This window comes from Anopheles merus, chromosome 3R (genome assembly GCF_017562075.2).
Source record: "Anopheles merus strain MAF chromosome 3R, AmerM5.1, whole genome shotgun sequence".
Lineage (NCBI taxonomy): Eukaryota > Metazoa > Arthropoda > Insecta > Diptera > Culicidae > Anopheles > Anopheles merus.
Genome location: NC_054084.1, coordinates 23,548,056 through 23,564,539, shown reverse-complemented (window position 1 = coordinate 23,564,539; position 16,484 = coordinate 23,548,056). Strand labels below are relative to the sequence as shown.

The 16,484-nt window shown below is 40.0% G+C and overlaps 2 protein-coding genes across 4 annotated transcripts in view; one reads left to right on the top strand and one right to left on the bottom strand.

The window, feature by feature from the left end:
* LOC121595435 overlaps positions 1 to 16,484 on the bottom strand; it is a 107,676-nt gene that overhangs the window by 13,395 nt on the left and 77,797 nt on the right. For all 3 annotated transcript variants that reach the window (XM_041919429.1, XM_041919430.1, XM_041919431.1), the window contains exons 4-6: positions 9,204 to 9,239; positions 8,336 to 8,383; positions 8,153 to 8,194 (exon numbers count right to left, since the gene is read on the bottom strand). In XM_041919429.1, coding sequence (XP_041775363.1) covers positions 8,153 to 8,194; positions 8,336 to 8,383; positions 9,204 to 9,239 — 126 coding nt within the window. The remainder of the gene's footprint in view (positions 1 to 8,152; positions 8,195 to 8,335; positions 8,384 to 9,203; positions 9,240 to 16,484) is intronic.
* On the top strand, positions 10,700 to 11,671 carry LOC121595437. The gene is made up of 4 exons (XM_041919434.1): positions 10,700 to 10,859; positions 10,926 to 11,016; positions 11,133 to 11,259; positions 11,332 to 11,671. The coding sequence occupies exons 1-4, from the start codon at positions 10,731 to 10,733 to the stop codon at positions 11,447 to 11,449; spliced, it is 465 nt and encodes a 154-aa protein (XP_041775368.1). The 5' UTR covers positions 10,700 to 10,730; the 3' UTR covers positions 11,450 to 11,671.

The following is a 16,484-nucleotide window of genomic DNA, read 5'->3' as shown; positions in this document are numbered from 1 at the left end:
TTTTCACATGAGCTGCGATCAGGTGGAATGTAGATGACACCAATAAACAGAGATAAATTAACGAACTTGATGCATACCCATGAGAGCTCCAGTGACGTGAAGGTGTGCGAAATTGAATACGAAGTGAGCTTGGATGAGCATGCTATCAGGACACCGCCTCCACGAAAGCGAGAACTGGTATTTGAGCAACGGTCACAACGGTAGATCTCGTAATTATTGTCGCAAAGGAGAGAGGAAGGCACGGAGTCGTCTAGCCATGTTTCGGTAAGGGTGTACACATCGAAATTGTTCTCAGCCAGGGCTTGTCTCACGTTGAGTAATTTAGTGCGTAATCCTCTCACGTTCTGATTGTAGATGGTGAGAGAGTGAGATGATACGGCGGCTTGATGGACTGTGTTGTTGTCGTGAAGCGGAGTAGCGGAGGTTATTCGTCTGATGTTATCGTGAGTAGTGTCTCGATCGGTGGTTCTGCGTAGATTGGATTCTGTTGCGAATTGTGTTGCGACATTGTATACAACACTTTGACACTCGGTGTTAAGTGCAGTTTACACTGGTGTTAAAACCCCGCAAGCAATTTCGAGCAGTTTGCGAGCTCGCACGAGGCCTCGCAATGGCGATAGCTTTTTAGCGCTGGTATATGGGTACAGATCAGTGCTGCAAAATGTCACTATCAATGTCATAAAAAAATATGACTGAAACAAAATCCATATCAGCGTCACGTACTCAATTGTGATAATCAGAGGTGATACTCAGAACGATTGCAGTGACTAATACATGCTCAAGACATGTTTGCTACCATCGCTTGGTCAGTCACTATATCACGACTTTTTTTTTGCTGTGATCAATTTTGCAAAATGTCACTGACATAGTCATGACAAATTCTGGCTGAAACAAAATCATCTCAGCATCACGAGCTCTACTGCGAAGATTAGAGGCGAGCCTCAAACAGTTGGTGCGACCATCACATGCTTGGTGACATTGTGTGCAACCAACTCGTGTTTAATCACTTGGTCGCGACATTTTCAGTCGGTGATCATCGTGATGGTCACGGGAGATATGCTTTGCGTGCGAGTGGTTCCAAGAAACAAAATGAGTGTTGATGATTGAAACAGTGGCATTAGCCAGCACTGTTCACAGCCAGAAAAAAATCATGATAATGCGTGCGCCGGCATTAAGCTAAGCTTGTCAGTCAGAGTATCGCGTAGGACTCAAGAATTCACATGTCGTGTTCAGCATGTCATGACGCACTTTTATTGACTATCAGCAATGAGCATCATGCTACCACGGATATGTTCATTGTTTTCGTTGGTGAAAATCTCGTGATACTCATGACATTTTGCAGCACTGGTACAGATATTCCCCGATATACGCCATATTCGATGTACGCGATTTTGGTATACGGTATGTTCTAAATTTGACAGTTCTTTGAGAAAATTGTACAAATTTGACAGATCGAATGTCAAATGCAAAATAACTTCCCTTTGGTCGAATTTTAAAAACCATTTCAAAAGGTACAGGTATTCCTCGATATACGCCATACACGATATACGCTATTTCGCTATACGCGATTTTCTACGTTTGGGGGCCTTCACGACTCTAGTCAGTTTTTTGTATGGAGTTTGACAGTTGGAGGCTGAAATCAGGTAAACAATCCATACAAAACCACACAAAAAACTAGCCTGCAATTTTCAGTCTAGATTATTCTAGCCTCAAAGCTAGAATTAGATTCGAGTACCTGCTCGAAAACACGGGTTTGTTTACATTTATCCCAAGGTGCATTAAAGAGATCAGGTGGTGGAATCTGGAATCAAAGTGTATGTAGTCCAGGTGGTCTCATAGCATTTTTTATAACCAAATTTGAATATCACTTTTTGACAGAACGAGTGAAAACTTTTGCTCCAACGAGCTTTCTGGAGGCTTGACGAATACTCAAAACACTCTTAAAATCTTCATTCAGAAGCAGAAGCGATAAAAATCAGCCTTCTAAATTCATACACCTTGGGATAAGCCCACCTGTATATTATACTCATTTAGATAGCTACTCGAAAACTGCTATAGCAAGCAAACAGCTGACAGGCTGAAATTTCAGCCTACGAGCTTCAAACGGAAAGGGCCCCTTTGACAGTTCTTATACTAATAGCAGATCTTAATTACCTTCTGTTATTATGACAGTTAAGAAAAATCGAAGCTTTGGGATAAAATCATAGTAATGATTGTATTCGTTGTTTTTGTACTCCTCGTATTGCAAATTATTCTATGATTAATTAAGTCTATGATTTATTAAAACGAGACATTAATTTTATCCCGTGTAAAACCGGGTAAATCAGCTAGTATTTAAATAAAATAGCTGACCCGACAATCTAAGTTGTTCCGAAAAAACTAAAATATTCCATTATTGCTTTTTTACTCGGGATATTTGTATCGTGCCCGTATCCCCTCAGGATCCGATCATCGAGTGTAAACCCCCAGCCACCTTACACCAAGTGTCAAAGTGCTGTATACAGCACAACAACAATCCTGCTCTTTGTATGGGAGTTAGAAAATCATTATTAAATTAATTTTAGTGTAATATTTGAACGATTTTTAAGTCTTAAAACCTATTCTCATACCACCATAAGGTGTGTGCAAAGTTTCGTTGAAAATGATCCAGCCGTTTCGGAGGTTGCTCGCAACAAACACCGTGACACGAGATTTTTATATACATAGAAGATATTGTTTAAAATCATCATTGTTTAACAAATTGACTTTTTTTACTCCTCGCTTCAAATCTGGAATCGTTTCTTATTTAAAAATGTGCATTGTTATTTTTCATTGTGCTCTTTTTTTTAATGTTTAATATAATTTTAAAGTCACATGCAATTTCTTTTATCCTTATTATTAAACTAGGTAAGATAATTTTAATTTGTCGCGTTCTCACACGGCAGTTCTGTTAGAAAATATCGCTCAACCCCACTTTTTCACTGAGGTAGGGAAAATCTAGCGGCCTGTTGCGAATCTTTTTCAAGCAATCCGAGCTATTCATCGCTGGATGAATAACAAAAATATTTGCCCGCAATTTTTTACAGACCAAGAGAAAAATTGTAATAAAACGTGTTTAAACACGTTTATACGTTTAAATATTACGTTTTTACGTTTAAATATTTGCCCGCAATTTTTTTACAGACCAAGAGAAAAATTGTAATAAAACGTGTTTAAACACGTTTTATTACAATTTTTCTCTTGGTCTGTAAAAAAATTGCGGGCAAATATTTTTGTTATTCATCCAGCGATGAATAGCTCGGATTGCTTGAAAAAGATTCGCAACAGGCTGCTAGATTCCCCCTACCTCAGTGAAACAGTGGGGTTGAGCGAAATTTTCTAACAGAACTGCCGTGTGAGAATGCGACTAATGAAAAATATCCTATTTTAATAATAAGGATAAAAGAAATTGCATATGACTTCAAAAGTATCTTAAACTTTTTTTTAATGAAAAAGAGCGCAATGAAAAATAACATCGCAAAAATTTTAAATAAGAAACGATTCCAAATTTGAAGCGAGGAGTCCAAAAAGTCAATTTGTTTAACTATAATGTTTTTAAACAGTATTTTATATAAATATTTAGGTATATTTTTATTCTCAACTTTGCGGCCCGCGAATCACTGAAAATCTCTATATGCGGCCCTATGATGAAATGAGTTTGACACAGCTGGTTTAGTCGATCGGTTAGCAAAATTACAATGTTATACAATTGCGTTTTCTCAATCAGAATCGGTTTGGCAGTGGAGTGGAATGGTGTTTGCCGCCATAGCAACGTGGTTAAAAAGTCGAGCAGTGGGATATGCAGTTGAAAACTTCATATAAAAAAAAACCATATCAGTCGGATAGCTCTACTGCTCCACCCCAGTTGATATAACAGTGGAAAACTAAATAATATTAAAAATCATGTTTAACAGCTCGCAAAAAATGATATTTTACCGCTGTTTGAGTTGTTTGAGATGTTTTATCACTCGATTTGGCTAAAATTTTCTTTTTTAGAAAATATAAAATAACTTGTTTAGAAAATATCAATTTATAAACAATCAGAACACATAAATTTAGGTTAATAACAGGTATCTAATGTTTATGGTTCAAGCTAAGAAATGAAAAACCAACAAAATAAATCCTTTTCTGCTAATCTTTCTCTTTTATCCAACCTAACGTTATGGCCTTATGGCATGTTAGAATCGGTTCCGAAACGTAAATGCAACGAGATTGAAAAGACCAGTAGGATCACTAGGTACAAGATAGTATAAGCAACTCATATCCGTTGGAGCAGCGAGTTCCGGTCGGAATCGTTTGCGTTGTCTTGCACCTATCGAAGGTGTTGTGCTTACTTGTACCTTCCGCACTATCCCCAAAAACGGGGTCGCTTATGGATGGATACAGCCCGGGAATATTCGGATTGACTCTCACATCGCTAAGTTCCACGCCTTGTAACAAACGCGTCACACAATGATTTTTTGTTCATCCATTTAAACGAACATGTAAACTTGAATAGCATCTACACTGAATCATATAGATTACAATTGTAATGCAGTTATTTTATTTTTATCAAATCTGACGAAATCATCATCGTATGTGTGGAAGAGCACTCATTATCGTATCAAGCTCGCCAGGCTTCAGTGGACAGGCCATGTTAAACGCATGTACACAAACGACCCAGGTGTTGAGCAGGGTGAGGGGGGGGGGGGGTGATTTCTTCACTTGGCTTTGAATCAAATACACTACACAATTTTTTTCTTGAGGGAGTGAGGGTGTTGGTCGGGATCCCTCATACATGGGCGCCTTGTAGTCTTTGAGTCCCTTCGTCCATGGAGCCTCTATCGCTCACGGAGACCCGCGATGAGAGTACTGTACACACCCTATATGCTGGACTTGATATCCACGGGGCCTTCCGCATCCACTCAGTCCGCTTACCGTTAAATCCGCCATTGCAGAAGAGGTGTACTGGGTTTAAATTTAAGTGGTCAGATGACTCGAAGGCGTCAGACATTAAGGCCAGGATAATGGACTGGCGAGGACGAGAGACCGTGAGCGGCTTCGGACACTCCTTATTGCACTCCTTATTGTATCGCGTTGTTTCAAAATAGTTTCAAAAGCGGCTAGTTCAGAAAGGATTCAAAACTCGTCCTAGAGTTCATACGATTTTGTTTCATCTAGACTTGTTCAGTCAACAACCCGTTTTACACTTTACCCGGATTGTTTGAGCAGGCCTACAGTCGGTACTGTCTAAGGCCACTTCTGCTGTGTTCTGCTTCTTCACTAGATGGTCCGTAAATAAGCCAAATTTACTATTTTATTCATTCCGCAAAACAACACCTCTGAATGTAAACAAAAGTGTGATCGACAGATAGGCAAAACCAATGGCTACTCGAATCGGAAAGAGTTATCCACCAGTGGAGAAATTATCCACCGGTGGAAAACAAATTCCACTGGTGGATTCGAGCATAATAACCGATCAGATAAATTTTATCAACTTTCGTTGGCGATCAGGCCCAATATACTATAACTATTATTATGCTCTTATGCCGTTATCTTTATATGAAATTTAAAATTTCAATATTAAGTACAATAAAAGTTATTAAAATTAAAAATTTATTATTAAAAATTTACACATGAAAAACATATCTTTCCAAATAAAAGATTTAGTAACATTGGAAAAATACTTGAATATTTGTTGATCAGGAGGGACGGTCATGCCTTATTGCTTTAAGAAACATAAGTTTATCATGTACCCAAGAGATAAATAAATTCCACTGTGAAAAAATTAAGTAGCTATAATAAAAAGTTATTCCAGTTTGAAAATCATACCAGATTGTAGATTTGAAGTTTGAAAAGCTTGCGTTAGTATAGAAAAACTTTTTACTTTGAATATTGCAAACTATGAAAAATTCATTAAAATCGCATGATCTATCAAAAAAAAATTCGGAATTTTGTTTTGTATAGAAAAACGTGCCAAATAAAAATAATAAATTTAATTGTTGGCAGGGAAACAACGTTCAACCAGTGAGTTCAGATCAAAGTGAGTGTATATATCAGGTAGGCTTATGGTGTTCTTCCTCACCAATACATCGACCAAAGTGTATGAAGAGCAGGTGGTCTCATAGCCTATTTTTACAGCAAAAGTTTAACGTCACTTTTTGAGAGCATGGGTGAAAACTTTTCCCCACACAAGCTTTCTGGCGACTTGCCGAATACACAAACAATCTTAGAATCTTTGTTATTTGCAATGAAATACCTAAAAAAACACGTAAAATATTTCTAATTGTGAACTAAATCAAAACTGAACAAATTAAATTCTATGTTTGTATCAAAATAATGCCGTCGATGAGGACACCAATGTGTACTACGTATGTGTTGCTAAGAACAAAGCGAACCGTTCCTATGGAAATTCATTTCACCCATTCTGTCAAAAGGAGCTTTTTTTGATTACGAAATTAGTTGTCAATTTGTATGGGACGAGACCAAGATGTATGGATATTAGGAGGTGAAGTGCTTCAGAGCAAATTGACATTTCACGACTTGACATAACAATACTGGGTGCTCCGGTATTAAAATCGGGAAGGGCTGGAGCGGGGTATAAAAAATTGTATGCGATTTGACATAACAATACTCAATGATGGCGCCCGGCAAACGCGCTAATAATTCACCTTCTAAATAAACACACCTTGGACGAGACCACCTGGTCTTCATACACTTTGACATCGACACACAATTTGACGGTTTGTTCCAAAGTGGGTATAGGGACTAGGTGGGCTTATAGGTTTGGCGGGAAGGCCATATTGGACGATCGAATGACAGGAGGGGATTCGATTGTGATACGTAGTTTTTCACCCATACTACGACACAAAGTGGGTTTATTATACAGGTGGGCTTATCCCGAACAAATTGACAGCCGTACTGTAGAAAAATGAAAACGAAATGACAGGAGGGGATTCGATCATTTGTTGATGTATGCGTGTGAATTCCAATGGCTATTTTGGATGATGTGTCGTAGTGTGGGTGAAAAACTACGTATCACAATCGAATCCCCTCCTGTCATTCGTTCGTTCAATATGGCCTTCCCGCCAAACCTATAAGCCCACCTAGTCCCTATACCCACTTTGCTACGACACATCAACCAAAACAGCCATTGGAATTCACACGCACACATCAACAAATGATCGAATCCCCTCCAGTCATTTCGTTTTCATTTTTCTACAGCACGGCTGTCAAATTGTTCGGGATAAGCCCACCTGTATAATAAACCCACTTTGGTTTGTTCCATAACCAAATCTAGTATGCTGTGCAGTTGAAACGATATCTCGCAGGAATGGTATGTGGTTTTACTCAAGCGTAGCAAGAAGAAAGAAGACAAAAAACTTACGTGGCCCTAGTTCTTGGATTTAAACGAAGATTTGAAGGTTACAGGATTCCAGAAAAAGATTTCCTTCGCCAAATCTAATACCCAGGCAACAATTATTGAATCCGTTCAGCCAGCATTCAAGGAGCTGTGTACCAACCGAACCAAATATGATTTTATACTTAAACTAAGAAACTTTTCAGAGTGCCTGTGAATATATACTTTGGTCCTGTTCAATAGACTACCGATTGTCCGAGTCCATAGAAAAATCATCAAAGCATCCAGTTTGTTATGGATCTAACTGTCAAACCAGATTTTCTTCCTATTTTCGTTTTTAGACGTTCAATTGCACTGAATAAGCCCACCTGATATATCAACTCACTTTGGTTCAGATCTATCAGGATATGTAATACATTGTATATGTATATCACTGAAATAAAACGCGTATCTTTGGCTATTATTGCTGTATTCACTTCCATTTTTTTGATAATATGCCGCTCACTGGTATTTAAGAACTGAGAGTTATACATTTTTCATTTGTAGTTCAATTTAAATGAAGTCTAAATTGTATCTCTGAATTACAGAATCACCTATCCAGGAACGTCATAATTTAGCTGAGATCATGGAGCTATGTATCATTTATCAATTGTGACTCCGTGACAGAATAAATTTAGCTTAGAATCGGTCACGGTGTACGATTTCACTATCGGTTTGTAACAATTTCCTAAACTGTAGATTTATTCCGTAATAGGATTCAAAACCCCGGATGGTTGGGGCTATAGTAATACTTACGGTGGATACGCAAGCTGACGGATTTGCTTGGCGGCTCTGCATCTGTAATAGAACGAAATGATGAATAATTTTTGAACACAAACAAACACACACACACACATTTTAAGCTTAGAATTAATCTATAGATTGAAAGAGGCGAATGAGGCTCAGTCTCTATTACAAAAAAAAAAACACAATACTTACAGCTGTACCTCCTAGTGGCACTGCTTCGGCTGTTCTGCGGGAAATCATCTGTAATAGAACAAAATGATTAATAATGTTCAAGCAAATGTCATTTTTCATTTATCGAACCATAATCTGCCGGGCAGGTTATACATTTTTTATGGGAGTTTGATTTTGCGCGACAGAAAAGCGTTTCTCGTCGGTTCTAGTAGTCGTATAGATTTCAAACTTATCTATTTAACGATAAACTTATTAAAATCGCAGCGCTACTGATACAACATATAAAACGCACAAGTCTTGAAAAAACAATACTTGAATTATTTGTTGTCACTACAAGCAATACAAGTTTCAAGCATGTATCAATAAAAAATACTAAGAAAAAACGACTTTAACATTTTTTTGCATATATTAAGTGTAAACCATTAAAATCTTAAATAAAAACTGATGACAATTTTTAATCCATTATTGCAAAGGATTTTGCACAAAACCAGACCAACTCAAATACAAATCTAATGAAGTACATAAATGCGTACAAGTTTATACATATTAAAAATGCGTTTATTTAAAAAAACAAAACACAGAATTTAAACAACATCTTCGCTAAAAATTTGAAATTATATGACTACAAGAACTGAAAAAAATTTGAAATATTTGAAATATTTAGACGTGAAAGTTGCCATTCAAAATGTATCACATCCGGGATTGTGGCTATAGAAGTGAAGAATTCATATAGGAATAAATTTTTAAACACGTTTCAGGTTTTAAAGAATTTGAGCTTTTCACAACTACTTTGTAGATAGTGCAGCTAATGAAAGGCAAATAAAATAGGATAATAGTTTTGAAAAGAGCATTAATGTTATGCATCAACACCATAAGTAGTGTTACTTACCGCTGGCTGAGCGTTGGCGGATGTACTACCTCCCATCTGTAATAGAAAGAAATAATTAATACTGTTCGAGCAAATGCTATTGTTGGAGATTGAATAATAATTTGACTTTTAACAAGTTCAAATTTCGGACTGAATTACGGATAGGTTAGAAATGAACTCGTAGGCAAAGATATGGATAGTGAAATGAACTCATTTACGAACATGTATTTGTATTTGTATTTTTTGTATTTAGGATTGACAAAGTATCTTACATACTACGTGCCTAAATTGGCCTAGTCTTATTTTCATAAGCAGCTAACGAGTTGAAAAAAACATAAAAGGAGAGGGAAGCTAAGGAAAGGTTAAGGAATGGTGTCAAGCATTGGATGATAAGAGGGGGCGAAAGGTGGAAAGGACGATGTGATAGTCAAAGAGATGGGCTGATCGGTTAAAGGAGCGAATTGCGCGCATCAGTGGTGTGGACCGGAGTGACGATGTGGAATAAATAGAGCGGGACGTGAACGAAGAGTGCCAGAGAGGACATATAGCCCAAGCGGCATCGCTGAGAGAGAATTATTGATATACATTTAATCATATTATTGATATACATTTAATCATATGGTTTATTCTATTTTAATAGATATAATATGTTATATATAAGTTGTTGATATAATTATTTATATATCATTATACCTTTGGCGGATGGCGGAAACCTTATATTTTTTCATAAAATTTTAGTACAAGTTTCTGTTAATTTTGTTTTAAAATATGTGATCTGAATCGTTATATAGATATATATATATATATATATATATATATATATAATATATATATATATATATATATATATATATATATATATTATGTATATATATATAACATATATATATATTATATATTATATAATATATATATATATATATAATATATATAATATATATATATATATATATATATATATATATATATATATATATATATATATATATATATGTATGTATGTGTTTTTATATATCTATTTATATATGTTTTTTTAAACAAACTTTCATGTTTCTATTAAAAAACCTTATCTTGAAGAATTGAAAAAGGAACAGAGTAAATTGTCTTTTTTACTTCATAACATTTATATTGGGATCACACAAAAAAATATCAAATAATTACACACGTGCATGAACATGCTTACTAGTTCGGTTTTCGTTGTACATAAATGTAATAAAATACATTTTAATCATTATTAAGTTTATAATTATCTTTCCGATTATTTAAAAAAAAAACACTGATGTTTGTTTTAATTTAAACCGCTTTGAAAATAGCAATATATATGATACAATTAGAACTCGCTAATTGCATGTATATCATATGTCTACAAAAAAAAGATAGATTTTGTTTATTAGAAAGACATTTTGTAACACGACTTATGTCTGCGTATTTTGTCATGTTTGTTATTTTATACAATGTGGATTAACTGACTTTTTCTCATATTTATGGGAACAACTCGGATTTTTTGTATTCAATTGAAAAAGCAGACTTGCAATTGGCGAGGTTTGAATGTATTTGACTTCGTCACATGACAGCTCGCATATCTGTCAAGTCAGAAACGTAAACAAACACGGACAACCGCCCGTAAAGATTGTGTGCAGAATAATCGTGAAATTTTATGTGAAATCTCGAGAAAAGGTAAGTGTTCTGTGCATATTTCAGTAAATAAACTATCTTTTAATGCTTGAACACATTATTCCACAGGAAAAACATCATTTCATCCCGAAATTTGGCAACATTCGTCCGAGTATGATCGAGCAGCTGTGTGTGTGTATGCCGACGAAATACGACGCCGGTAAGATGAAATGTTTTACTTTTTCACTTTTACTTTACTTTTCACTTTACTTTTTCATGAAATCACAATGAATTGTAAAAATAATGCAGATTTAATGATATTGATCTTTGTTACAGTTTCTACAACAATCACTAAAGCCGGCTGTGATCGTGATCGGCACATTCTCAACTGGACCAACACACCGGTCGTTGTGTATCTTCAAGCAAACCAACGTTGCCATACCCCACAAAATAGCATGGAAAGGAAAGTATTATAAAATAATGTCATATATGAAAGCATTCTAATCTTTCCTTGTTATTTTTCCACTGCAAACAGGACATTGGATCACCGCATCGACAAGTGGTTTTTATGTGCAAGTGTTGTTAAGAAGTGTGTTGTACGGTGTATTATGTGTTTTACTTTATTTGTATCGCTTTGCAAGTGGTACAATTAGTGCGTTTAATCGTTGTGCTACTGCTAACGAAAAAACGACCCGAGCATTAGAAGCGGCAACAATACATGTGCCTGACGCAGAGACAACAACGCCGTCAGCATCAGTTGATACCATCCAAAGTGATGGTTGAAATCGTATATAAACGTGTAAAACCATATATTGCGGCATATAAGTATTGAATAATAGTTAAATAAAATACATTTAATCGTAGTACTGGACAATGTGCATCGAAATTTTAAAAAAGTGTGTGTGTTTTTGTTTACATCCGAATACAGAACCCACAGCGCTATACTGTGGTTCGAGCACTCGCTAAGTAACGCTTGAGCTTTGAGCTCCCGCTGTGCAAAGCGACGGAAGGCGTTATGGCATTCTGAGAATTTTATCATGCCTTCCTTTTCTCTCGAACGGCAAATTTGTCAAGCAGCTCGTCGAGCTACCCGTCCCTGGCTCCGCCTCATACCCCTCGCCTGAGCGCGCTGTCGAAGGTTTGGATGTGTTGGTGCGTCAGACGGCCAATCGCTGTCAGCCGTCGTCCGTGCTTTTTCCCTCCATAGCGCCATCTCTTTCTCGCGTGTGGCCAATGCTCGCGAGCTGTTGTGGCGCCAAAAATGCCGTTAACAAACATCCCGCTGCGCAAATTCGAGCAGTTTCCAGCGCAGAAAATGTACCAAAATCTGCGCTGGCCAGCGCAGATTTTGGCTGGTCTCCCGCGCTGGACTTCAGCGATTCCTGCGCTGGGTCGAGCAAGTTTAGCGCCATCTGTTGGCGAAATGGATTAACTATTTATGGCGGCGGAGCAAAAAAAAAAACGGTCAAAAAATTTAAAATTATTGGTGCCCATTTTTTCGTCCGCTTCTTCTCTCTCCCTCACCCTGCCTTGCCTTACTTATACTTGCGGCGCTTCTGCCCGTGCCTTCCGCCGCCAGCTGATTGGCTGTTGCGGTGTATGCGTTGATACTCATATGTGCATTGCGGTTGTGTATTGTTATCGGTGGGTGTTAGCATTTATTAATTTGTGTGTGACCTTGAGACGCTGTGGGAGAAGCTGGATTGGGATTCAAAGTGTTATCGGTGTATTGATGGTTTATTTTATTTCGTGCCGCTGCTGATGAGACCATTCGATGCCCCTGCCAGTTGAGGGTGAAGAAGCCTATTAAAACAAGCGTAGGAGAACGTCTAACACTAATCTAATTTTTTTTTAATTTGAACATGTTTGATGCTTCAACGACCTTCTAAGCAGCATGTAGCACAGTATATAGTGGCAATTAAATATTTTTTTTAATAATATGCCTAAATCTGTCTCGAGTTTTCGGGCCACGACACACACACACACACACACACACACACAGCGCGGGGAAAGTGACCGTTCACTCTATCATACCGCGATCCCCCACCCCGCCCGGCGCTAGGGTTGAGGATGCTACAAGAAAGCTGAACCAACCGTTCTACTAATAAGGTAGCCGTAATAGATCATGCGGGGGGGGGGTCTAGTGGGGGGGGGGAGTGCGTGCTTGCGCGACTTCGGGGGTGCGTGCTCGCGAGCGCGCTTTCGTGGGTGCGTGCTGGCGTGCGCGCTTTCGTGCGTGCGTGCTCGCGTGCGCGCGTACGTGCGTGTGTGTGCGTGCATGAGTGCGTGCGTGCTGGCGTGCGCGCGTTCATGCATGTGTGCGCGCGCGCGCGTGTGTGTGTGTGTGTGTGTGTTTGTGTGTTTGTGTGTGTGTGTGTGTAAGCGTGCGTGCAGAAACCCCACAACTGTTTGTAGCCGCAGTGGATGAAAATGTACGCATTTTTGAGGTTGCGCATCTCGCTACCTGAGAGACAACACAACCATTGGATTGGCACTACCATTTTTGCGACCGGTTCTGCTGTTGGGGGTGTTAAAAAGAAACACGATCGAAACAAACGTGCGTGTGATATGTAGCACATTGCTTTCCCATTCAGCTAGCGGATGCAAGTGGAAACAACATTTTGCATTGAATTCATACAAAAGAGGATCCTGGATTTGTTTATTAAGGTGCGCGTATGGTGCTGCCCCTGTCCGTCCAGAATCTGGTGGCTTGTTGGTTTGGAGTAGTTATCATGACGCCGATTGACCGGCAATGCCTTGGAGTGGGTTCGGATCGGTAGGTTCATGTTTTGGTCGAGTGCATTCCGTGCATTTGTCGCGCCAAAGCGGTAGCCCGGCAGCAACAAAGTCAAGACAAACTCTGAACCCCGGGTGTGAACTGCTATGCTAAGTTCTTTGTATTATTATTATTATTATTATTGTCATTATGGCCTACGCGATCATTCCGGCCTTTTCAGGACTTGAGTACTACGTAGCCGGATAGTCAGCTCTTGCTACGGCGGACGGTTCATACGCGGTTAGAACCCACGACGGGCATGCAGATGTGAGTAATACGGTGCCGCGGGTTCGCTCCTATCCAGCGGGTAACTTGCATACTGCCACACTGTCTCCTGCCCGATGCATACGCTGCAGGCAGGGGGAAGGATGCACTCTACAGTAAAAAAACACCGTCATGAACCAGCGGCGGATCTACCGGTAGGCGGACTAGGCGGTCGCCGAAGATCTCTAGTATGTAGTATGGCGTATGTTTACAAGTGGACATTATGTATGTTTACAAGAGTTTTAGCGACAAGGGCCCGCGGAAAGATGGTCGTTGTGGTACCGTGGCTGGAGAATAATTTGCCCTCCCCTCCCCTCCCCCCTCATGCCGGCAATAATTGTAGGGCCTGTGACCGATGATCGTAGGGGTCCCGTGGTCGAAGCCCCCCCCTCCCCCGCCGGCAATATAAGTATACTGTTCTATTTCCCAACAGCTGTGTGCCAGTACCCCCTCCTCCCTGTCATCAGTTACCATTTAGAGGCGCCTCAACTCGTCATTCCGCCTAGGGACATCGCTTCCCCTAATCCGCCACTATCATGCACACCTTCCTTTCTTTGACCGATGGATCATAACATTCCGGAATAAAATACATTTGGCGACAGTTTTGCATACACACGCACACTCACAACCATGCGCAGGATGCTTAGCATATCTATGTAATCCACAACAAACGAAATCAACAGCTTAGTGTTATGCTTAATGCTTAGCACGTTCAGTTCGATGGCAGGCCCCAGGGACTGCCAGTGGACTTTCCAGTATGCCGGTTTCACAATCAGCTTGCGTTCTTGATGCTGGTGGAACGGAAAGTTGATGAAAATCAGCGCCGGGATGAACGTGTCAATGCGAATTAGGGTTCTGCGCGTGAGCTGGCGTTTCCTTGGTCATTTTTACATTGCAGCAATTGAACTTATTGCGCTTTTTTGGTTTGATTTGTGAAAATACAACTTCATCGCCGCAATGTTTGTTAACGGCATTTTTTGATGTGTTGGTGCGTCAGACGTCCAATCGCTGTCAGCCATCGTCCGTGCTCTTTCCCTCCCTAGCGCTATCTCTTTCTCGCGTGTGGACAATGCTCATGAGTTGCTGTGGCGCTTAAAAAACCGTTTATACACATTGCGGCGATGAAGTTGCATTTTCACAAATCAAACCAAAAAAGCGCAATAAGTTCAATTGCTGCAATGTAAAAATGCCTACGGAATCGCTAGCGCACGATGGAGGGTTTGCTGTGCAACGCGCAGAACCCTAATTCGCTCTAACACGTTTCTAACACTAAGCTGTTGATTTCGTTTGTTGTGGATTACATAGATATGCTAAGCATCCTGCGCATGGTTGTGAGTGTGCGTGTGTATGCAAAACTGTCGCCAAATGTATTTTATTCCGGAATGTTATGATCCATCGGTCAAAGAAAGGAAGGTGTGCATGATAGTGGCGGATTAGGGGAATCGGGGTCCCTAGGCGGAATGACAAGTTGAGGCGCCTCTAAATGGTAACTGATGACAGGGAGGAGGGGGTACTGGCACACAGCTGTTGGGAAACAGAACAGTATACTTATATTGCCGGCGGGGGAGGGGGGGTGGCCATAGGACCCCTACGATCATCGGTCACAGGCCCTAAAATTGTTGTTGCCATGGGGGAGGGGGGGAGGTGCAAATGGTTCTCCTGCCACGGAGCCCCAATGACCATCTTTCCGGGGGCCCTTGTTGCTAACACTCCGTTAGATCCACCGCTGGTTCATGACGGTGTTATTTTTTAACGTGGAGGTGCATCCTTCCCCCTGCCTGCAGCGTATGCATCGAGCAGGAGACAGTGTGGCAGAATGCAAGTTACCCGCTGGATAGGAGCGGTCCCGCGGCACCGCCATTATTCCGCACATCTGCATGCCCATCGTGGGTTCTAACCACGTATGAACCGTCCGCCGTACCAAGGGATTAGTCACCGGCTCCGGCTACGTGGTACTCAAGTCCTGAAAAGGCCGGCATGATCGCGTTGGCTAGTGCGCCATTAATAATAATAATAATAATAATAATAATAATAAAAAGAACTTAGCGTAGCAGTCCACACCCGGGTAAGAGTTTGTCTTGACTTTGTTGTTGCCGGGCTACCGCTGTGACGAGACAAATACACGGAATGCACTCGACCAAAACATGAACCTACCGATCCGAACCCATTCCAAGGCATTGCCGGTCACTCGGCGTCATGATAACTACTCCAAACCAACAAGCCACCAGATTCTGGACGGACAGGTGCAGCACCATACGCGCACCGTAAAAAACAAATCCAGAATCCTCTTTTGTATGGATTCAATTCAAAATGTTGTTTCCACTTGCGTCCGCTAGCTGAATTAGAAATATATGTGCAACAAATCACACGCACGTTTGCTTAAATCATGTGTCTTTTTGATACCCCCAACAGCAGAGCCGATCGCAAAGATGCCAATGCCAATGATTGTGTTGTCTCTCAGGTAGCGAGATCGAAAATACGTGGTATTTTGTAGCCTCAGCGGATGAAAATGTACGCATCAGAATCAAATAGTTTTGTGGTTTCCAAACGCACGCACGCACACAAACACGCGCGCGCAAACTCACACACAAACACGCGCGTGCATACTCACACAGACACACACACACACACACACACACACACACACA